This window comes from Ursus americanus, chromosome 4 (assembly GCF_024610735.1).
Source record: "Ursus americanus isolate L20-20 chromosome 4, mUrsAme1.1.p, whole genome shotgun sequence".
Taxonomy (NCBI): Eukaryota; Metazoa; Chordata; class Mammalia; order Carnivora; family Ursidae; genus Ursus; species Ursus americanus.
This window is the reverse complement of record NC_142130.1, coordinates 96,420,660-96,442,860: the sequence shown is the minus strand read 5'-3', so window position 1 is coordinate 96,442,860 and position 22,201 is coordinate 96,420,660. Positions and strand designations below refer to the sequence as shown.

The window sequence follows — 22,201 nt, the reverse complement described above, 5'->3', positions numbered from 1 at the left end:
CGCGGGGCGCTGGGGGAGGGCCTGGGTGTGCGCTGCCCCTCAGAGCTTGACTGCCCACCAGCCGGGGTCGGGTTTCCCTTTACGGGCTACAGGGCGACCCAGAATGTCCCCAATTCTTGCCCCCGAAACAAAGGCAGGAAGAAAGGACAGCCCTCCTCCCCCAAGACAGACCCCTCAGATGTGTTGAGTACAGTCTGCTGTTTGAGGTGTTTGGTGCCCACCTCCCTGTAAACGGGCGCCAGCCTGGTTGTGTGTTTGGCCCCGTGTCCGTCTGAGCCGCCTCCAGCCCCATGCCTCCCCGCGCAGAGCCACCAATGTCCCCTCGCTGCTCACACACAGGACACGCTCCGGGCACCGCCTGAGATTTAATTCTGAATTTACACGGGACGGAGCATCACATCACACTGGAAAACTGTTGTAAGATACATCTGCGGGAAAAGCACAGTTCCTCGTCTCCCCTGGAGAGCTGGGGGGCTCCGGGGACTCTCGGAAGCAGCCCCAGGATACACAGCACTACCGAAGAATAAGTACAGTACCCCTTTTCTGTATAAGAATATATTATTTAAAAGACAGTTTAAAAATAAAAATTCTGTACAGCATCATGAATTCCTTTTTTTTTTTTTTTTGTATCCGTGAACAAAACAGTTCTTAGAAAACGCAGTCTTGTGGAGTCAGGCGCTCAGAGTCCACTCTTCCCTGCACGGACGGCTCCCGCGAGGCTCAGCCAGCCCGGTCCTGCACCGTGGCCCGCGCCGGTCCTGCCTCCTTCAGGCTCGGGCTGCTTGGAAAAGGAAGAAGCTTCTGTTGGGACTGAAAATGTGCAGGCACTACCCGACGTCGCAGGACGATGTGCAGACGATGCTTAAAACCGCATACCCTGTTGAACACATTTCCGCCAAATACAACAATTTTGATCCCTCCTCTGAACCATTAGAAAAAGTAGGATGTGACTGAAAAACAAAATGCCAATGTTTCCAGGCACGTGTGGTGTCCCGGCATTCTGCCCGTTTAACGGACAGAACAACAATAGTAACGGTATTATTCCCACGAGTAGAGAGATGAGGCTCTGAGGCTCAGAGAGGTTGAGACCCTGGTGCGGGTCACCCAGCTTGTCCTTAGCTAAGCTGGGCCTGTCGGGTGCCCGCGCTGGTCACTGCTCCTCCGCACGAAACCAGACCCCGCGTCCCAGCCCTGTGTAACTGGGGATCTCTCCAGTCACCCTTCAGACCGAAGGGGCCAGTGTGCCTTTGACGCGGCCACGCGAGCAGCTACCGTCGGGTGCCCGGGAAACGCTCAAGCCATGTGAGCGATACCGCGTTTCTGGGGGGCTTTCACAGTGTGCTTTTCCTTGGAAGTGGCCCGTATGCCCATGACCGATCCTTTGCTATCAACCAAAGCATGTCCCCCTTCCTTCAGAGCCGAATTCTATGAATTACAGGCAAGGAATCAGAATCTCACTCACTTCAAGCCCATCAGCCGTTCGGATTTTCTGCCTTCCCCTCCTTCTCTCCTCCCCGCCACCCCCATAGGTCGTCACTGCCGCCCCGTGTTCATAGGAATTACCATGTTCATTGAGATGTCAATTCAGGATGGCTTTATCTTTGCTTTTCCTCACGTCTCTGTTTCTCTCTTTCTGCACATTGGTGTCCCCGGCCGTCAGGCTCTCTGTCTTCTGTAAGCAGGACAGAGCAGGTGACAATCAGGTTCCAGGAGCCCGTGAGTGCCTGCTCGTCCACTAAAGAGCTTCCCGTTGAGTGAAATGCTAACATGTGTCACCAAGACGGATGTCTGTAGCGCTGTCTGCGCACCCGCCACCTTCCCTGCTACGGGAGGCCTCCCCGTCCTGGCCACAGTCCCGAGCTGGGACTACCAGCTGGCCCTGGAGGCAGAGCCCAGTGGACTGACGGGGGTGAACACGGAGCCCGTGGCCCTTTGTCTTTTGCGGGTCTGTCCTTCTGGGGGTAGGAAAGTATCCTGGGGGTCCGAGTGGCCCCCACCAGGCGTCTGGGCCTGGAAACTTTACAGCGATGGCTCTCGGAGGGGCCCAGGAATGCCAGGGGCCCCGCCAGGGACACCTGCTCAGACATCGCTCTCTGTACCATTTTCTTGTAGGCTTTGGAGTCTCAGGGTCTCTCCTCGACCTTCTGGTAGAGGGATCCGACTAGAGAAACCAGCTGCCGGTCTGGAAAGTCCATCGACCAGCAGGCAGCTCCTGAGCACCGACGACATGCCTGGTGTTGTACACACAGCAGTTTGGGGGGGACGAGAGCAACATAGGGCACCTGGGAGACCACCTGGCGCTCAGCGGGCACGGGGGTTCCTAGTGGCAAGGCCGGGGGGCACTATGACCAGGGAGCCCTGACTGAAGGGAGTGGTGGGGACAGCACGGGGTGGGGTGTGTGGTGCGGCTGAGGCCAGACCAGGATGAGTGTGGGGCAGCACGACATGGCTCTTGCTGCATCAGGGCCCCTGTAGAGAGGGGGTAGCAGCGGCGGGCTGAGGGCAGCTGGACATCAGAGGTGGGGCTCTGCGTGGGTCTCAGGAGGCAGGGGTCCCCGAAGCAGAGATGTGCACGCACCGAGGCCCTGGCGTGGCCAGACCCGCTCACAGGCTGTGCAGAACGCCTGTCCACCGGCTCTGAACATGTGAGCTGGACCTTCACTGGACATAGTACCCGGCCTCACAGCAGCCTAGGGCCAGGCCCAGTCTCCTAGACCCTGAGGGGGCCAGGCCGCCATGTGTGAGCTCCGGGATGTGGGTAGTGGCTTCTGTCCGGCGGGGAGCGTCTTATCTCACCGCCCTGTCACTGAGCAAGGTCAGCCCTGGGGCAGGAGGAGGACAGGGATGCACAAGGGGCTGGGGCACTGCTCTGAGGGCATCTGAAACTCAGAGAGACCCTGGCACATCTGATTACAGCACAACGATGGGGGACGGTGTGACCCTCCCCCCAAGGGGCACGGAGCATTGGATGCAGTTTGGTTTCATGGAGAGTATAGATTCCCTGGTTTGCCGGGGTCTGGATTTCGGGGGGATGGAAATGAGCTCCGGTCCAGCGGGCCCTCCTGCCGCGGCACCAGGAGCGTGGACCGGCGCAGGCCTGCGCTGCTAAGCGCCACAAGGAAGACTGCCTTTCCCACGTGGCTCACGTTACCTCTTTCATTGCATCGTCCATTTGCTTCAGTTCCTCGTAACGATCTCTGGATTCCCAGAGGGGCTGCAGCATGATTTCCTCCACCACAGGGAAGAGCTGGGAGAGACAAACGGGTTCACGGTCCATCGTTCTTGGCACCACAGAAAGCGTCTGGGAACCCGGGGGTCAGGGGAACCGCACAGCAAGTGTTCTCGCAGCCTCTGGGCCACCCCTGCCGTGGGGTCCCTGGTGACCCCGGTTCTGAGGCTATCTGGTCAGTGGCTCCTGGAGACTCGCAGGCCCGACACCTGCCCACCCACCTCCTGGTCCCGCTCTGTTTCTGTCCTCTCACTTCACATGGACCTGCCCTCCACCCGCCTGTCCTGCACCCGCCTGTCCCCGAATGTCTGTCGTCCAGATGCCAGCCTGACCTCCAGTCTCCCGACAGCCCCGTGGCTGGAGGAACCAGACCGTCCCGTGGCGTGGTCTCAGCCATCCTGCCATCCCCACCCTGTGGAACCCTGTGCACGCAGCTCTCGGCCCCATAATGCCGTCCGTGCGTCCCCAGTCACATCCCGGTCCTGCCGCAGGGGGGAGGGTGGGCCCACATGGCAGTCCTGCGCCCCTGCACCCGCTGGCCATGATAAAGGCCTGGAAGTCCATGCAAGGAATGTACAGGGGGGACGAGTCCCCAGAGAAGTAGCAGTGAATGAGGTTTATGGGAGGATGGGCTGAGGTGGTTCTGGAAGGCTGGTAGGCCGCATGGGGCCGATGAACCAGTGCACTAGGAGGCAAAGGTGTGAAGAAAGGTGAGGACCAGAAGCTGTGGGCCGTCCTGTAAGACAGGAGTGCCAGGGAGGGCGGGGGACTTCGTGCAACGAGGGGGACAGCTCTCCCTGTGTTGGGGGAATGGGGAGCCATGGAAGGCTCAGGAGAGAGGCAGACATGGTTTCCTTGCTAAAATCAGCCTGGGGATGGCCGTGTGCTGGGTAGAGTGGAGCAGGTTAGGAGGTCCTTCTGAATGCAAAGGTGCCCTGGGAGTGGACGGCCTGGGGTGGCTCCAGGGGGCATGGAGACAGGAAGGCTAGGGGGCTGAGATGGGGAGGCGAGAGGGTGAGGACTCTGGGGATGCTGACGGAGGGGCCTCGGGTTCCACCTCACACCGCACACGGGCGTGCGTGTGAACGTGCGTGTGTGTGTGCGCGTGCACATGTGTGTATCAATGTGGCGTCTTCCCAGACGTGACACTCACTCACCTTGGTCACCGTTTCGAACATCGGGATCAGGACAAACTTGATGAACCCAATTTGGGCCGTGGCTTTGGTCACTTTGTCCCGGTCCATGAAAGGGGCCACAGGAAGGCCCTCGGACTTTTCGCGGTCGCTCTGGGAGATGCAGTGGGCCGCATGTTAGAGAGGAATATCTGTGAAATCTGGGGACTCTGTGGGTCTGAGGGCTCGGGGCCCGTTCCTGTGCCTCACCCGACCAGACCGCTCTGCCGTGGGGGCAGTGGCAGCAACAGGGATGGAGGCGGTGTCTCGGTGGCCACCGGAGCGTTCAGAGGGAGTGCAGGGCCGGCCGTGAGGACAGGGTGCAGGGACAGGTGCGGCCGGTGCAGCGTGTCCCCCGGCTGCTGCACGGCAGAGGCGGCCTCCAGGACCCCCAGCCTCCTGGGGTCCACCTCACTGGCCTGCCGGCATCTTCCCGTGTGGGCTGGCTGGGTTCTCTGTCTGACGGCCTCCCCAGGGCTGGACGTGCCGGCCGGCCCGCCCCGGGGGCCCCTCCTGCCTCTGCTGCTTATCATTCTGGCCATTCGCCTGCCTTGTCTGCCCTACTAGCTGCTCAGTTACTGGTCACAGGCGGCGGGTTCCAATGTTCGCTCTCCTGGGCTGTTCCTGTCTTTCCTGTGTCACACTGTACCCATTCATCTTGGGTGTGCACCTGCTGTGAGGGCTTTCTGGAGGCTGGAGAGATCGTCTGTGACCCGCTCCACTAGTCCCCCTGGGCACACCCATCGCCTTTCCATCACGGAGCCCGTCAAGGGGCTGAGCCGAGCGGCCGGGGGCCTGGTGGGTGTGGGATTATCTTACCTGCATGAAATATTCTTCTAATAGGCAGTCCACCCAAGGTTCTGCCACTTCCATTGGACGGACCTCGTTAGAGATGTCACAGCATTTTATCAAAATCATCTTCAGCTGGAAGAGAGATCTGGGATCAGGCATGGGGCACAGAGCACGTCCCATGGCTGCTGTCTGGGTCTGGACCTGCCACCCCGGGGGATGGAGGACTGTGCCGCTGGCCAACAGTGACTGAGCTTTGCTGCCTCCGTCCACGGCGCCGCGAGCTCGCTCTGGGCAGGTGCGCCAGCAGTCTGCGTCTAGACCCCCAGCCGCCCCCCGGAGAACGGGGCATCACCGCACCCCCACGGGATCAGAATCTGTTTGGGGGGGCTTGAGTAGTAGAAAAGTGTGTTTAACACAGACATGTTTTGTGATACAAACTTAAATCGTAAAGTTAGAAAGGCTCTTCTTGCTTGTTGAGGACACGCAAACGTATAGAAAGAAGTCTCCGTTAGCAGGCAGAGGTGAAAAGGGTAATAAGGAGACCCACTGAGGTAGGTGGTGGTGGGACCCCTGGTAGCAGTGAGCGTATCAGAGGAAGGCCCCCACAGAAACGGGGGGAGGCATCCTCCTGGGCACCGCGTGCCCCTCATCGGGAGGGGCACCTGCACTGCTGCCTGTGACCCCAGGGGTGTCCTCCGGGCCAAGCTCCCGTACCGTCTGCCCCTCCTGCCAGGAGTCAGAAAAATCACGTGGCGTTGAAGGCGGTGTGGGCTTCTGCCCTGTGCTCCCAGGCCTGTGTCTCCCCCATGAGCCTGCGCTTTCTGCCTGGGCCCCTGCACTTCCTGCTTAAGCCACCACCCTGCAGGAGCCTGGCCTCCCCCTGCTGCCCACCGCCTTCCTGGTCCAGCTCTGGCCCCTCCTTCCAGCCTTCCTGGCTCCCGAGAGCCAGAGGGTGTTCCCTAGCACGGTCCCCTGCTGCCACACACGACTGTCCCCAGGGGTCACCGACGTCCTGGGACAAAGCACAGGCCACCGCTTGGGGTCTGAAGGTGACCCAGCAGGAAGTCCCCCTAGGCACAGCAGTGTGGGCTGTGGGCCCTGAGTGGGCCCGGGCTGTCTGCACCCGGTCTTCCAGGAGGCAGGCGGGGACCCTGACTCGGCAAAGCACCTCTCCACTCAGCTCAGCATCTGGCATGGCCCGGCTGAACCTCAGGGTGACCCGGCTGCCCTTTTCCCTGTCCCTGGTCACCACCCTTCCTTATCAGTGCCTGGGAGTCGATCCAGGCCTTCCTTGTCTCCTCTGGGAGTCGGCTCCAGAACACAGGCCATTATAGGGCCTTGCCCAACAGGCCTCTGAGGGAAGCTGGCCTGACACCTGGGCACTGCCGTGCTGGGGGGAGCTGTGCCAGGATCTCTGGCCCCGGCCACAAGGGGCACGGTATCCAGGCCTCCTATTGGGGGCCTCGGCTGAGGCCCTAGAATCCATTTTGACCCAGAACCTTTCCACTCTTGGGCCCTTCCCTCTACCTCCTCCAGCCCCTGTGTCCCTCAAGAAGTGGGTGCTTTGGGGGATCCTCGGCCAAGGCACGATCCCCTGGTCTGTGCTGCAGGCCATGGACCCTCACTCTGTGTGGGGGCGGATGGCGCCTGTGGACCCAGCGCCCCTTTCTCCCCCTTGCTCCAACAGTTGGGTGTCTCATTGTCCTGACCGCTCGACCCCTTGCAGCAAGACCTCTGGCCTCCTGCCCCTGAGGGCCTTTCCTTACGTGTTAGAGGGAACATGAGACTCCGAAGGGGCACAGCCTACTTGTCCTTCCTCCTTGCCCCGCTGTGGAGGGCAGGCGGCACCTCCCACACCCCGCTGGTTTTTCAGGAGCAGGGACGTCCCTCCAGCGTGACCGCATCTCCCCGTGTTTGGCCCCATGAAGGGATGCCTCGGAGGCCCTGGCTCGCAGGGACATTTTCTCCTGCTGTTCACTTATGGAAAACTCGAGGTCCTTGTCTGCACACTTTGTGTGTTAGCTGTAATTCAGTTTCAGGGACGGGATGCTCAGAAGGTCAGCCAGATCTCAGAGGGCTGTCCTTATTCCTCAGCTTCTAGGCATGGAAAGGGACCATCAGTGTTAAAAGAGAGAATGCCGGAAAGCAGGCCTCACACGCAGACCAGGCTCAGCGTCACCCCTTCTCTGAAGACTGGGAAGGACATTTCCCTGTGTTTTTTTCTTAAGAGGGCAGGCACGGTGCAGACCCAGGTGGGCTCTCCTCACTGGAGAGGTCTGCTCCCATTCTCTGGATGCCCGGCCCCTGCTCATGGAGGGGGGAGCCGGGAAGGGGCCCTGCAGGGCCCTGACTTTCCCGCCCAGAAGCTGGTATGCAGAGTATTTTCTGGGGCCGTGCCTTCGTGGGAGGACCAACTTTGTTCTCAGGAAACCAGAGCAAGATGGATTGATTGCCTTCACCCACTCACCACCTTCGTCGGAATGAGATGCAGGAATTGGGAAAGCTGTCTCTAACCGGGACATGGGCCCGCTGGGGGCTTTCCAGGTAGGCGCTGTGACTCGGCGCCCACTTTAATCATGCCTCGCTCCAGGGCCAGGCAAGGGTTTGGGTTTCTTGGTTTCCGGTCTGGGCTAGAGGGTGGGACTCATGCACCAGCCCCCGAACAAGCTAAAACAAGCTACTTACAAGGGTCATGTGCTCCTCATTGCTGTAGTCAAAATTCTCCATTGTTTCTTTGAAAGAATCCATAATTTCTGCATGTCTTGCCATGTCAGTGGCTAAAATTAATGTGATCATCCCCTGAAAAGTGAAAACAAAATGTTAACCCCGGGTACCGTCCCAGCATCACTCCGCGAGCCCTGGCGCGTGCTGAGCCCTCCTCGCACAGTGTCCACTTGGTCCTCGTGCCAGCTCGATGTGTGTCTCTGAGAATCACTGTCCTCATTTTCAAGATGAAGAAACAGAGCCTTGAGGAGGCTGGGGAGCCTCCCAGGCTGCGGCTGGCGAGTGGAGGCTGGGGATTCAAGCCCACGCATGCGCTGCAAGCGGGCCCCGAATGCCAAGGCCAGGAGGAGGCAGTGACCCCAGGCCCGCCAGGCCCATTCGCTTGGAGGTGGCAGGCTCAGCACCATGCTTCCTCGTGACGGCTGCCTTCAGCCAAGGACTAACGCTTCCCCTCAATCCAGGAATCAGGTATATGGCTGTTCCTTTCACATCACATCGTTGGAGGTCAATAACCGATTTTCCAGGAGACTTTTCCCCTGTTATGGGATCTGTGCCTTTGCTGCTTGGGAGCCATCAAAGTCAGGCTATATTTGACAGCACTGTTCTACTCACACATTTGTAAAGGACGATGCAATGATTTAAAAATTTTTCTTTCTTTTAAGTAGGCTCCACGCTCAGTGTGGAGCCCAGTGCAGGGCTTGAACTCATGACCCTGAGATCAAGACCTGAGCCGAGATCAAGAGTCAGACGCTGAACCGGCTGAGCCACCCGGGTGCCCCGAGGATGCAGAGATTTTTAAAATATAAATATTTTATTACCTCGTTAACCAAATACTGGCTTAGCAGAAGTAACATTTGAAGCTGTGACCATCCGTCACCCCGAAAACATGTGTAAGGACACACGTGTGTGCTGCACAGACCTCTGGGTTTCCCCAGAAAACAGCTACAGCGTCAGGTGTAGAAGTGACGTCAGCCAATAGGGCTCATCTCAGATGTATTTTGGGGCATTCTGAATTCTGTGCTTTCTCTGTGAAGATCTCACTGTGTTACTGGCGAAGGAGCCATCCTGTGAGGAGTTAACCCTAAACATACTTAGTGACAAAATATTACTACAAATTGAGGTAACTAGGGCGTCTGGGCAGCTCAGATCGTGATCTCAGGGTCCTGGGATTGAGCCCCACGTCAGGCCCCACGCTCAGTGCAGAGTCTGCTGCTCCCTCTCCCTCTGCTCCTCTCCCTGTTTGCGGTCTTTCTGTCTCTAAAATAAATAAAATCTTTCAAAAAAAAAAATTGGGACAATTGATTCTATGCTCAGAAAGTCTCATTTTCACGTTAGTCATGTGTTTGAGGCAGGTCAAGCCTCCTGTGCCCCCCTGGTGGGGGGGTCCTGCTCTGACGGCCCCGGGGCGGGCACGGGTGCGGGTCCTGGTACGTCTCACACAAGGGGGCCCGGCTGCTGAGCTTCTCCAAGCCGGTCCCTGCAGGAGCTCCTCACCGGGCCACCGTCGGGGGCTCTCCATGAGAGAGCCCTTTTCCCACTTGAGAGATGGACGCACCTCCACTCATCCCGACAGCATTGGCACCCCGGCTGGGCGGCTCCAGAGCAGGGGAGAGAGGCGGGAGAGCCCACAGATAAAGGGGACACACTTGTGCCAGGAATCGGTGACATGGTGACTGACCTTCGGCACCGCCCTGAGCTCTGAGCTTCCTGGAAGCCTGGCCGATGGGTGACAATGGTTTACGAGGCTGCTGTTCTCTGACAGAGTGAAGCTTATCAGATCTCCAGGAGGGAGAGCGCGGATTCCTGGATTCCGTGTCTTTATCAGGTGCACCTTGAAGCTGCCCCGAGGCATCGAGCGGGTGATGTTCTCATCGTGGGACGGCAGAGCGCGGCTCCTGCCCATGAACACGGCCCCTGGCTCGCGTGTCCTGAGGTTGCCTTACAGGCACCACTCGCTGGGTGACGGGGACCAGCAGGAAGGCCCCCTCTCACGGTCCGGAGGCCAGAAGTCCCAAGGCTCTGGGGAAACGTCCTTCCTGACTTTTCCTGCTCCTGGAGGCCCCAGGCGCTCCCTGACTTGAGTCCACATCACTCCAGCCTCTGCCTCGGCTTTATGCGGCTTTCTCCTCCACGTTCGTCTCCCCTGCTGTCTCTTTTGAGACACTTGTCATTGGATTTAGGGCCGGCCTGGATAATCTAAGCTAATCTCCGGAGATCTAATTTAACTACCAGCAGACTCTTACCCAAGTAGAGCCACATTTACAGGCTCCGCAGGTCAGGAAGGGAACATATAATTTTTTTTGGCAGAAGGGGGCTACCATTCAACCCATACATTCCTCCAAGAGGTCTTTCTGGTCTCTTCCCTCCCCTGGAAGCATCAGAGGGGGGCGCAACGGGGCTGTGCTCAGCGGGGACCCCCTGTGTGGAAGGGGGCATTACTTCCAGTGAGTCGGAAGTGTCTCAGGACAGGAGGACGCTGTCCCCTCCTCCCCAGCGTCCCTTATCTGAAATGGGCGGTGGGGCTGACTGGGTCGTGGTGGGGGTTCGGGGGAGCAGTCAGGTTTCCGCTAGGTTGGATGCAGCAGGTGGGTCTGTCCGAGGCCTGCTCGGACTCACTGTGGACCTCTGGTGAGTGAGTGACCCAACCTCTGGACCCCTCACTCTCCCAGGCTGTGGGCTGGAGAAAGGACGAGTCTCAAAGGATTTGGTGAAACGTGGGGTGTGAAATGCAGGCCGTGGGGTCGCCTCTCCTTGGGGTGCCACTGGCCTTGGTGGGGGAGGGGTGGGCCCAGGACCGTGTGGGGGCCCCAGCCACTGGAGCGAGGGGCTCTGCCCCATGGTGGTGCTCATCGTCCCCCCACCCTGCAGTCAGAGGGCCTGCACACCTGTCTGATCTGCTTGAACCCGTCTGGCTGCACGTTGGCAAAGATGTTGCACTCGGGCTGGGCGAGAATCTGAAAGGCCACTGCGCAGTGGTGGTTCTCCAGGGGCGAGATGTCATTGTATCGGACGGCCAGCTCCGTGCGGGCGTTGATCTGGTACCTGGCATGGAAGGAGAGAGCACACGGAACCTTGGGCACCTGCGGGGACGCAGCGGTGCCAGCAGATGCCGGGAGGGCATCGTGGCGCCTCCCGCGGTGCCAGGGACGCGCTCCTCTGGGCTCTCCTGACTCTCTGCTGCCCTGTTCACCAGACGCCCTCAAGGCCTTATAATCCTACCAGGCGGACACCACCCACACCTCTCCCCTGCTCCCAGGGACAGTGCCCGAAGGCGATCGGGCCTTCCGTTTTGGTCGCTCGCTGCACCATCAGTATGTGCGAAAGGGCAGACGTTTGAGTGGGCACCGGGGTGTGCTTTCACGTCAGAGCTGTGGCTGTGACCCCTGGGCTGGACTGTGCTCCTCACGTCATCTTGAGTGTGAAAGGATGGAATGCATGCACGTGGTGCTCTTCCTCGGGGGAGCATGGGCGTCCACACTGTGGAGCCTGACGTGGGTGAGTTCTCGGCCACACAAATACATCTGCTGGAACAGGGGCATCACCCGGGACACAAACCAGTGCCACACGGCCGAAACCTGGCAGTTATGTGGGGTGGACCCTGTGCCCTTGTCGTCCGAGAAGTGGGAGTGGATCACTGTTCCCGTGATGCCTGGCCTGTCGTCCTGGCCCCCACGGCCCGTGGTGGACTCCTCCCACCCGCTGCCCATCCCCACTCCCTCTGCCCCTCACTCCTGTTGGAAATGGGCTGGGGAGGGGGATCCGGAGAACCGGGTATTGTGTGCGGACACCACCCCTGCTTCAGGCGGAGAGGAGGTCTGACATCACCAGGGCTCTGCCCGAGTACTTTGCACATGCAGGGTCCGGAGCCGGGACCGCAAAAGAGTGTGGCAGCCCCTTGGGGCCTGGTAACCCCGAAGTGTCCTCCCCGGGAGGCCCGGGGCCCTGGACCAAGTCCCAGAGTGCGAGCTGTGTCCTACGGAGGTGAGCTGCGGGCTGGTGAGGCCTTCGCCGACAGCTCCAACTTGGAACTGGTGTGCGTGTTAAGCTGAAAAGGTCACTCTGATAACCAGAGAGCCCATTAAAAGGAAAAAAAGAGAGAAATTATGTACGTACGTGTTGTTGTATCCTGGATGATCCAGATCATGGCAGACGGCTGCCGTCATTAGGATCAAGATATCCATTTGGGAAAACTTCTCCTGGATCAGAGAGAGAGTGGGAGGGGGTGAGGAGGGGGCTGGAATGGGGGGAGAGGAGTGACACGGGCGGGAGGAAGCCCCTTGGCTGCTGGCCTGGGGGGTGGGGCCGGGAGGGCGGGGGAGCCTGTGCCCCCAGGTGGGGGCCGTGTCCCGAGGGTGCCCCCCCCGAAGGAGCCCCCAGCGACCCACCTGGAGCCTGCAGAGCCAGACCATGCTGTACATCATCTGGGTCACGCAGAAGCAATGCCGGAAGTTGTGGAAGGGGTTGTCCCTGTAGTTGTCGTGCACGCAGAGCTGTGAGAGACGAGGGTTCCAGCGCCGCGTCCGCTGCCTGCCCTCCCCGCCAAGCTGCCCTGCCCACCTTCCTCCCTGTGTTGCCGGCTGCCCGCGGGTGTCTTGGATGAGCTCTGCGTCCCCCTCGGCTGACCCAGAGGCCAGCCGCCTGCTGGAGGTCCGCGCGAGGTGGCCCGAGGCCCGAGGACGTCCCACTGGCCACCCTGCGACTTGCACCTGGGCTCATGGGCTGAGGTGTCCCCAGAGGCGCTGAGGAACCACGCAGGGATGTGACGCTGCGGGGGGGCCTGGGGGGCTATCGGAGCGGCTCTGGGTCCCGGTCCTCATCACACCTTTTCGTGTTTTAATACTTAACATCTAAGCTTTCCTATTTGGTTCTGAGCAGTATTTTATGTAATCTGTTGCTGAACACACACTCACATACTCATACACGTACCCTTCCACACACGCGCACTCACGCCCCCCCATAAACGTGCACACACCTGCACACTCGCTCGCCGCACACTCACTTCACCGGCCCCTCCCTGGGTCTTCATATTGTCTCGCACATCAGAGCAGCAGCTCAAGGGCGCGGAGTGTTCTGGTGGGAGACGGACGGGGACAGGCTGCGCGTCCTCACAGAACACTCATGGGAACGTCACCTCCGTCTGTAGGAGGCCCAGCGCCACCGGGCGGGTGCCCGGCTGGTCCGTTCCCCAGTAACGGGATGACGCCGTATTCAAGGGGGACGTGGGGGCCTGCACTTACCAGCCATCTCCTGAGTGTGATGGGGTTGATGGAGAAATCTCTGACCAGGCCCAAGTCGTGATACATGTGCTCTAAGCAGCTCAGCATCTGCGGACACAGGAGCAGAAGGGTGGTCGGTGGCGGGGGCGGGCCAGCACAGCCGCCCGACAGAGCCGCCCTTCCTGCGTCCCGGGAGATGCCTGCGGGGCCTGCCTGTCCCTTGAGGGTGAGCCCTCCACTCCTTGGGGCCCCGACAGCGAAGCCATGTTGACCGGGGGGGGGGTCCCAGGACCCCTAGCAGGGATGTGGGGACTTGAAAGAGTCATTGGGCTAAGAAGTCAAGGGAGTTCCACGCAAGAAGGGACAGTGATTGGGTGAGAGGCAGCACCCCCAGACGGCCATGTCAGGAGTGACTCTGTGAGCTCGGACACACGAGAAGCCAGGCCGAGGTGCTTGGGACACGGTTCTGTGGGACGCGCGCCCGAGAGCAGGTGCCTTCACAGACGCAGATGCCCTGTGCTCTCGCTGACACTCGATAGCCTGTGTCCCCAGCACGCTTTCTGAGCCCTTGGGGGGTCCGTGGGGACCAGACACACACTGTAATGCGCTCATTGTGGAGTCTGGAAGGTAAGCTGCGTTCTGTCACCGAGCTGTCTTCCACAGAAATCTCGCTCAGGTTAAAATAGATTTGTTTTCAGTCCCGGAGAGAATGGATTGTCATTGTTGCGATCTGTTTAAATACAGCTCAGAGCTGTGGAGCTAATTCAGCCGGGGAAGAAAGACTGAACGATTATTAAAAAGTGAGAGTCTGAGAACGTGGGCTCTGCTTTCTGGGAAGCAGGTCTTGGGTGCAGCGCCCGGGGAGACGGGAGACCCGCGAGGCCCCGGGACCGCACACCTGAGCCCTGCCTCCGTCCCATCTGTCAGCTACCTGGGCCTGCGTGGCCACACTCACGGGCGGCCTCTGGTCGCCGTGTGACCTTCTCTTCCCAAATGGTGTGCAACAGACTGAACTGTGGCCCCCAAATCAGTATGTTGAAGCTTGAACCCCCGGCATGACCGTGTGGACAGAGGGCCTTTAAGCACTCATTAAGGTTAAATGAGGTCATTGGGGTGGTCCTGGTCCAGTAGGACCGGTGTCCCCGTGGGGAGAGGAGACCAGAACAGATAAGCACACTGGGGCGACCACGTGAGGACACGGAAGGTGGTGTCTACACGTCAGGGAGAGAGGCTGGGGAGACACCAGCCTGGCCGACGCCTGACATCGGACCTCCAGGTGTGAGAGGAGGTTCTGGGCCTATAATGCGTGTTACGGCTGCCGAGCTGACTGCTACATGGCGTGCCTCCAGAGACCCATCTTCCTTCCCACGGTACTGGGAGAGCTGGGAATGGGGGGGGGGGCGTGGCCTCTGCAGGTGCAACCCTGTACCTACAGCGTCCACAAGACAGCTGTGGAAGGAACGCCACGGAGCAGAGACCCGTGGCATCGCCAAGAATTCAGTGGGGAAACGGGAGGTACATGTGGGAGCCTGCAGTGTCACAGGTAGAACGTACTCCTCGAGGGGACAGGAGGGATGCGGACAGGAGTATGTGCAGGGCGCCGGGCTCCGGGGACAAGTCCAGGGCCCTGGCGTGCGGCTGGGGGTGCTGGTGCCCACCGTCCTGGATGCCAGCGCTCGGGGCCAGAGGGCTGCAGCCCCTCTGCTCCCCACCCCACGCGCACACACAGCTCCAGCCATATAACGCTGGTGGTGAGCTTGGGAGTCTGCAGTCGGAGGTGATGGGCAGATGAGACCATCTGGTCCTGTGGCGTGTGCGTGGCTCTGGAGCAAGGGGGCATCTCTGTGCATCCGTTCCCACACCAGCAGCCCCAGACGCTGGGCGGTCCCGGCCGCAGGGCTGCATGGAGCTGGCTGCGGGCGCTCGCCGGAGACCTGGGGCCCCGCGGTCTGCAAGCCCTGCGCTCTGCAAGCCCCGCGCTCCGGGGAGGCGGCCGTACCGGGAAGAACTCTGACACGTCAGCCAGTGGTGAACTAGAACATGGGAAGCCATCTCCTCCATCTGCTTTGTGATCCGGAGGACCCTGGCTGGGGCCGGGGGTGCTGGGCACAGTGATAGCCCCAATCAGAGGAAGAGACGTGAGCCCCGTACCAGCGGCCTGACATTCCAGGGCGTGAGCTGCTTCGTGGGCGGCCAGATGCAGTTTTGGGGGGCCTTCACCACCCACAGTCCAAAATCCACGGCATCCCCACACTGGCCAGAGGCTAGGGCTCCCGTCTTTGGCATTTCTGGTTCCTGGCCGCATGCTGGGAGAACACTTCTTGAAACCCGGGAACTGCTGAGCAGTCTGCCCTGGGCACTGGGATGCTCTGGGGGAAGCCCACCCAGAGGCCGGGCCCACCTGTGGGCTTCACCCCGGTCCTGACGCCGTGGGCAGGAAGCCTTCCCCTCGTGGTTGCATGAATCCTTCAGTCTCTCCATGAGGCGGCATGACCTCTCCGGCCACAGCAGAGGTTCCGTGGGAGATGGAGACGGGGCTGGAAGCGAGTGCCCATTTCCATGCAGGCGCTTTGCCATCGGGGACTCGGCTCCGCTTTCACTCCCGCATGCGGAAGCTGGAACGGTTTCCAGCAGCCGTGTCTGCCCACCCACCAGAAGCGGGAATCTGTGAGCGCCGAGCCATCCTGCTGTGCCCACTTGCCTGCGAACGGGCCTTGCCCAGCCTGGGTCCCCTGTTCAGACCTCGGTCCCAGGACTTGTCTTCAAGGGCCTGACTCCCGTTTCTCCTGGCCATGCTGCCTCCCACCCTCCCGAGCACGGCGGCTTCCGCCCTGGTCTCTTGCCCGTCTAAACCCACACTTCAGTCCTGCACGCTCCTGGGTGGCTGGATGATTTGGGGCACACGTGTTGTCTGGTCCAGGGCTTGGATGGGACAATCCCCGGGACAGGGGCCAGCGCGCAGTGGGGCGGAGGCAGGGTGGGCAGCGCGGCAGTCTTGTGCCAGAATGAAAGCACGAGAGCCGGGCACTTGGAGACCCCAGGCCCTGGTCAGCGACACGATGCCCGCTCAGGGCGCAGAGCCCTCTTTTCCTGTAACCTGCGGCGAGCTTGCTGGGAGGGCAGACTTTCTGCGTGTCTGCATTACTGGAAAGCTGGAGGAGTTGAAGATTTGGTGGGCCTCGTGTCTGTGATGAGGAACTTTTGTTTTCTTGGGGCTCAGAGATGGAGGGGTACAACTGATGTTATTATTAGACTGAACAAACAAAAATCCCCATGTTCGTATTTGCTCAGCAGAAAGGGAAACTGGAGGAACGGTCTTGCGCAAGTCCTGCACCCCCAGTCCTCTGGCTGCAACACAGCTGCCTTCCCTCAGCCCCTTTCCTGAGGAGGCATCTCCCGGGTTTCCCCTCACGGGGCACGGCAGCTGGCCTGGGAGGGTGTGCAGGGTTTGGGGGGCCAGCCTTCCTGCACTTGACCGCCCGCGCCTCTGCTCTGACACCCCCCCTTCCTGAGTCCTGCGTCCCGGCCCTCCTGAGCCCACCCAGGGTCAGACTGAGGGAAAACCTAGGGAATCAAGTCAAAACAACAAAGGCCAGAGAGAAGGCGGAGATGGGGGCTGGGGTGGCCCTGGCAGGTCCCCGTGACGCTGGCACCAGGGGCCCCTCGCTCACCTCGTTGGGCTCCCAGAGCCAGACGTCAAAGGTGGGCTTCCGGAGAGCTTCGATGGTCTCTGGAGAGAGCAGGTACTGGAAAGGACAGGAGGTCGGTTAGGCTCTGGGCTGAGACAAAGGCTGGAGAGCTCGCACGGGCCGCGGGACGTTCGCTCCACGTCCTCCTGTCCCCTGGTCAAGAACACCTGTGCACGGACTCCAAGGCCACACTGCAAGGATTCTGCAGAGGGCCAGCCTCCAGGGACAGACATCCCGTCTGTGGCTGCCAGAGGCAGGGCGGGGGCACCAGGGGGGTCGTGGGTGACAGAGATGTTCCACATTTGATGGTGCGGAGGTTTCCTGACTTAGTCTCTGCAAAGTCACAGCGCTCCGCACCTGCAGGAGGCAAACCTGACTGTGGGTAAATTACCTCTCCGTAAACCCGATTAAAACATGCACAGTAGGGGCGCCTGGGGGGCACAGCGGTTGAGCGTCTGCCTTCGGCTCAGGGCGTGATCCCGGCGTTATGGGATCGAGCCCCACATCATGCTCCTCCGCTATGAGCCTGCTTCTTCCTCTCCCACTCCCCCTGCTTGTGTTCCCTCTCTTGCTGGCTGTCTCTCTCTCTTTCAAATAAATAAATAAAATCTTTAAAAAAAAAACAAAACATGCACAGTAGAGTGGAGTCAAGGAAAAGGAATTAACTGGGCAGAAGATTCAAATACTGGCCAAGAAGCTACTCAGAGTTTCTGCTTTGGCTGCAGGCTAACGAGGTGCCGCTTGCTGGGCGCTGTGGATCGGGGAGCGCCAGAGTTCGGGTCAAATTGTCCTGGGAAACAGGCTGGGATCTTAGACGTAAGACTGTCATGGTGTTTGGGATTAGATGTACTCTTCCCCGAGGTCTTTGGTTTGCTTGGTTTTTCATTTATTTATTATTATTTATTATTATTATTATTTAAAGAGAGAGAGAGCAGGGGGAGGAGCAGAGGGAGAATCCCAAGCAGACTCCCTGCTGAGCACAGAGCCCAACGTGGGGCTCAATCCCACAACCCTGAGATCATGACCTGAGCTGAAAGCAAGAGTCAGACGCTTACCCGACTGAGTCACCCAAGCGCCCCTATTTGGTTTCTTTGAGGAATTGCTATGGAGGATGGACATCTTTCATTTTGGCTGTAGGCTAGGCCTTGTGGGCCCCTGGGGCAGGACTGGGAGATGCGGGTCACGTTTTCTTGTGGGAAGAGGCCCTAGTGTCCATGTGAAGCCTCGGACAATATGCCGCGCGTATTTGGAACCAGGTTGGGGGAACCCCTCACAGGCTGGCTCTGGGAGGCTCTTTGTCCTTGCGAGGACCGTGGGCAGTGGGGGTGGGGGTCTGCCCCATGCCGCCTCGGGACACCTGTCCCCGTGCCAGCACACCGAAGCTTGACTCTTCACGTAAGCACATGTGGACAGTCTGCCAGGCCGGGGTCTTGCTTGCTCAGCTGAAGGCACAGCCGAGATGGTGACCGACATCGCCAGACCCTTCTCTGTGGTGATTTGAAGCCCCTGCCCCCCAACCCCCAGGTCACTGGGCCCTCCACTAGGGCCTGGGCTCTCGCAACAGAGAAACCTCTTGAGGTGGAAAAGCCAAACTTCTCATGGTACTTACATACTGTTCGGGACAGGAGAGCCAATGAGGCGGATTTTAGGTGATTTTAAAAAATGAAGCTCCTTATCGTAACGTCTGAGTGTAAACACCTTCAGCGAGTGGGGGAGGGGCCGAGACCTGCAGGCCTAGGGTCCCCCATGGCCAGCACACAGCAAAGAGAAAAAGTACTGGGCCTAAGAACAGCAAGGGGGGCCCACAGCCCAGGGCCAGGGCGGGAGCTGTGTTTGCAAACGTGCGGACAGAGGGGGCCTGGCCAGGGCGTCGGGGTGGCTGAGGGTGGGGGGCCTGGCTGGGGGCGCAGACCTGCCGTTTCTCCAGACCCAGAACTTCTTCTCACCTTGGGGTACGTGGGGACATCACGGCGTGGTGTCAGCTTCTTGTCCACAAAACTGTACTTACAGGGACAGCTGGTCCTGCAGGGGGACAGTCAGGATGAGCTCTGGCACGGCTGCTCGGACGAGGTGTCCGGCGGGCCCCTCCTCACAGCGACCCTGAAGAAGCCCCAGCCAAACCCAGACCCCACACACCCCTTGGTCGTCTCTGTTACAGAAGAGTAAGTCAGAGAGCCAGTGACCTCTCACTGCTAACCCCCCAGGGACCCTGCCTGGACCTGGGATATTGTGGCTCTCCGAGAACACGTCACCTTCATTTTGTGCAAATTCCTAAAAAATCTTTTAATGATGCAAGTAAAGCACTTTTATTCTAGAAAATTCAAACAAGAGGGAAGTAGGCAAAGTTTAAAAAAAAATTTTTTTAAAAAGCAAGTCCCCACGTTACCTACTTCTTTCCTCTCCATCTCACACCCTGGAAATACCTTCTGTTAAGTTTGGGGTATCCTTCCAGAATTTTCCAGGGCACGGACACACAGGGACAGTGCCTTGGATTTTTAACAAAAATGGAAGTGTCTCAAACTTACTCTTTTACTACTTGTTTTTTTTTTTTCCACCTTGCTCATGGCAAACTCTGCTCGTTGCTCCCCAGAGCTCAGCTTTAGACAAGGCACGTCCTTCTGGGGTGCTCCCGGGGGGGGGGGTGTGTGCTGTGCTGCCAATCCAGTCCCCCACCATGGACTTTTAGGACGTTTCCAGTTTCCCCCCCAGTATCTACCTTTAGAGATGAATTTGCTTTCTGCCTCCTGACTCTGTTTCCCTTCACTTCTTAGTATCGAGGTACCCCCCCGCCCCATAAGGACAGAACCAATTGAGCCAGGCGTGCTCTGGAGGGAAGCCGCCTTCCAGCATCGGGGGGAGAGTGTGCTGACACTGGTGGTACCCGGGGGCTGGATGTGGCCCCCTCCCCACCCTGGGACCCTACCTTCCTGGAAGGGAACATACTCCCTATCCTTGGACGTTACCCTCTTTGTACATCACGTCCTGTCTCCTAGGAGAGCACTTCAGTAGCACTTAGTAAGAGCCATGAGACATTCCTGTCCTTTAAGCCTGGGCGTCTACACCGGGGAATTTAAGAAAAGAACTGGATGCAGGGAAACTGCTCTTTGCAGGAGGGTGTTGACGGCAAGGTCATCTGTTGTTACAAAAACACAACACGAAACCAGAAGCCACCTCAATGTTGCCGAATGGGAAATAATTTAAACCATTATGGTACATCGACAAGATGGACTGTTATGTGTTATTTAAGATAATTATGAGTATCACGTGAAGTAAGAAGGTTTTTGGGGAAAGAGGGAAAAATGTTGCATACAGTAGGGACTGAAAGATAATGCAAAAAAAAATCTATCAAACTACAAGGAGAAAAGAACACATTTGCTGGGTTGACATGAGCATGCGTTGTGACCTCCTGGAAAAATGTATGCGCTGGGTATTGGTTCAGATTTGATCCAGTTATTGCTCACAGCGTTGTCAGGGGAAGGAAGATTACAAAAGAGGTCTCTTTTCTTTTCAGAAGAGGTCTCTATACAGAGAAGCACATCTGGGCGGCTCGGCATCCAGCTTTCAGGTGGGGCTCACCCCCCACCCCCATCCGTACAGTCTGGAGGTTTTCCCCGGGGCTTATGCTACTTGGAAACTCAGAGTAATAACTGTTTCCTTTCTGATAAAGGAGCCTTCCGTACAATTTTCTGGGGGTCTTGCTATTCTTTCCCTCAACGTGATGCTTACAACACTCACCAGACCTCGTGTGTGGAAGGGATTTTAAGAGACTCAGTAGAAGAATAACCCTTGAACCCCTAAAAGTCACCAACCAGAGGGTCTCCATTGCCGCCCTGTAAACGAGAAGTCGCCCCCGCACGTTTCTGAGCAGTGACGAGCTTGGTGTGTGCACTTGGGAAAGGAGACCACACCATCGCCCTGTCTTCCTGCGCTGAGCCTCTCTGTGCAAACATCCACTCGCGCGCTGTGTACGACGGCTGTGCGCGTTTCCCGGGAGGATGGGGAAGCTTGTGCAAAGCAAGATGGTTCGCCTGCTGGACTCCAGCTGCTTCCTTGAAAATCCCGGCGTCGGGAGTGTCTGCTGGGTGCCCGGTGACTCCTGCCAGGGCCCCCCCACCTCGGCCAGGCGGCCCTGCCTGCTCCCCCTGTGCCCCGTTGCCACGGGAACCGGCATCCTCCAGCGACAGAGTAGCTGGCATGGTGCCTTTTCTTTTCATTCTATTTGGGGCTTATTTTTGCTTCCATTTCCTGGGCTCCCAGCCCCCCCCCCCCCGTGGCTCATTCAGTGGACAAGGCCATTTGGGATGAAAGTGGAGACTGGAGCCCTCCCCCACCCGGGGTAAAGCGGCAGGCTCCACTCTGTGCTCAGCTAGGCCTGGCCCTGCCCTAAATGTGAGCAGGAAACTGGATCAGGAGAAACTCGGTGGAGCATGGCCTGTTCTGGGGGCATCTGGGAGCCTGCCTACGACCCCACTCCACTGCTACTCCCAGTGCGGGAAGTCCCCTGGCACAGAGGCCTGGCTGGGTGGTGCTCGTGTAGGGGCGAATGTGGGGCCACCGTTCAGGCTTGTTAGCCAGCTGTGTGGGCACGGGGGACAGACATCTGTCTGTCCTCCCACGGAGGCCGACCACCGCCTAGCCGGGTTGATATCACCAGGAAGAGCTGTGTGGGTGCCTGTCTCTCCCCCCTCCCCCCGGTCCAGGCGAAGCCCTGCATTGGGGAGCCTGGTCCCAGGGACTCTAAAATGCTGCACGGTGTGCCTGCGTGACTACAATGGAACCTTCCAGACAACAGAGACAGAACGGGGGGACACATGCGGCCTCCTGCTTGCCATCTGTGTTCATTTCTCTGTAAAGCAAAGGGAAGGGCCACTTGTGTGGGGCACAGAAAGGCACAGAAGGGGCTGCTGGGCTCCTGAACCAGGGCCCGGGGTGGGTGGCCTGGCTGTGGGTTAGACCTGGGCCCAGGCCTCTGGGTTTCTTTTTCCTAAACGTGTCTGCAATGTTCGAGAGTTTTCCCCCCATTCTGTGACTGAATAGTCGCATCTACCCGTCTCTCACCTCTGTGGGATGCTGTGAAAACCGTCTGCTGAGAATATCGCCAAGCAGTTAGGGCACCGGGAAGGCTTCTCTTTGGACCATGGCACCGTGAGCTCTAAAAATGTCCTTTCTGGGCAGCGAGGAAGAGCGCTTCAATCCTCGGCTGGGCCCAGGCACCCGCCACGCCCCAGCTCTGCCTACTGGGCCAGATGGGCGCCTGCGGGTCACGGTTTGCCTCTCGGTTCCCGGGGGCTTCTTCCCATGTGCTCTAAAGCCGGGTGTATGCTCCCCCTATGCTGTTTTGTGGGTTGGATTATGTCCCCCAAAAGTGAGCAGTGGAGG

At 59.0% G+C, this 22,201-nt stretch overlaps 1 protein-coding gene across 6 annotated transcripts in view; it reads right to left on the bottom strand.

The window, feature by feature from the left end:
- Positions 1-270: 270 nt before the first annotated feature.
- Positions 271-22,201, bottom strand: part of PDE9A (phosphodiesterase 9A) — a 93,099-nt gene continuing 71,168 nt past the window's right edge. For 3 of the 6 annotated variants that reach the window (XM_045774153.2, XM_087861830.1, XM_045774152.2), the window contains exons 5-16: positions 18,769-18,844; positions 16,805-16,879; positions 13,155-13,241; positions 12,303-12,407; positions 12,031-12,113; positions 10,803-10,959; positions 7,879-7,992; positions 5,221-5,325; positions 4,387-4,515; positions 3,152-3,247; positions 1,564-1,672; positions 272-877 (exon numbers count right to left, since the gene is read on the bottom strand). In XM_045774153.2, coding sequence (XP_045630109.2) covers positions 1,580-1,672; positions 3,152-3,247; positions 4,387-4,515; positions 5,221-5,325; positions 7,879-7,992; positions 10,803-10,959; positions 12,031-12,113; positions 12,303-12,407; positions 13,155-13,241; positions 16,805-16,879; positions 18,769-18,844 — 1,120 coding nt within the window. In that variant the 3' untranslated portion in view covers positions 272-877; positions 1,564-1,579. Of the gene's footprint in view, positions 878-1,563; positions 1,673-3,151; positions 3,248-4,386; positions 4,516-5,220; positions 5,326-7,878; positions 7,993-10,802; positions 10,960-12,030; positions 12,114-12,302; positions 12,408-13,154; positions 13,242-16,804; positions 16,880-18,768; positions 18,845-22,201 lie in introns of all 6 variants that reach the window. The other 3 variants (XM_045774149.2, XM_045774151.2, XM_045774150.2) reach the window with 3 other exon arrangements.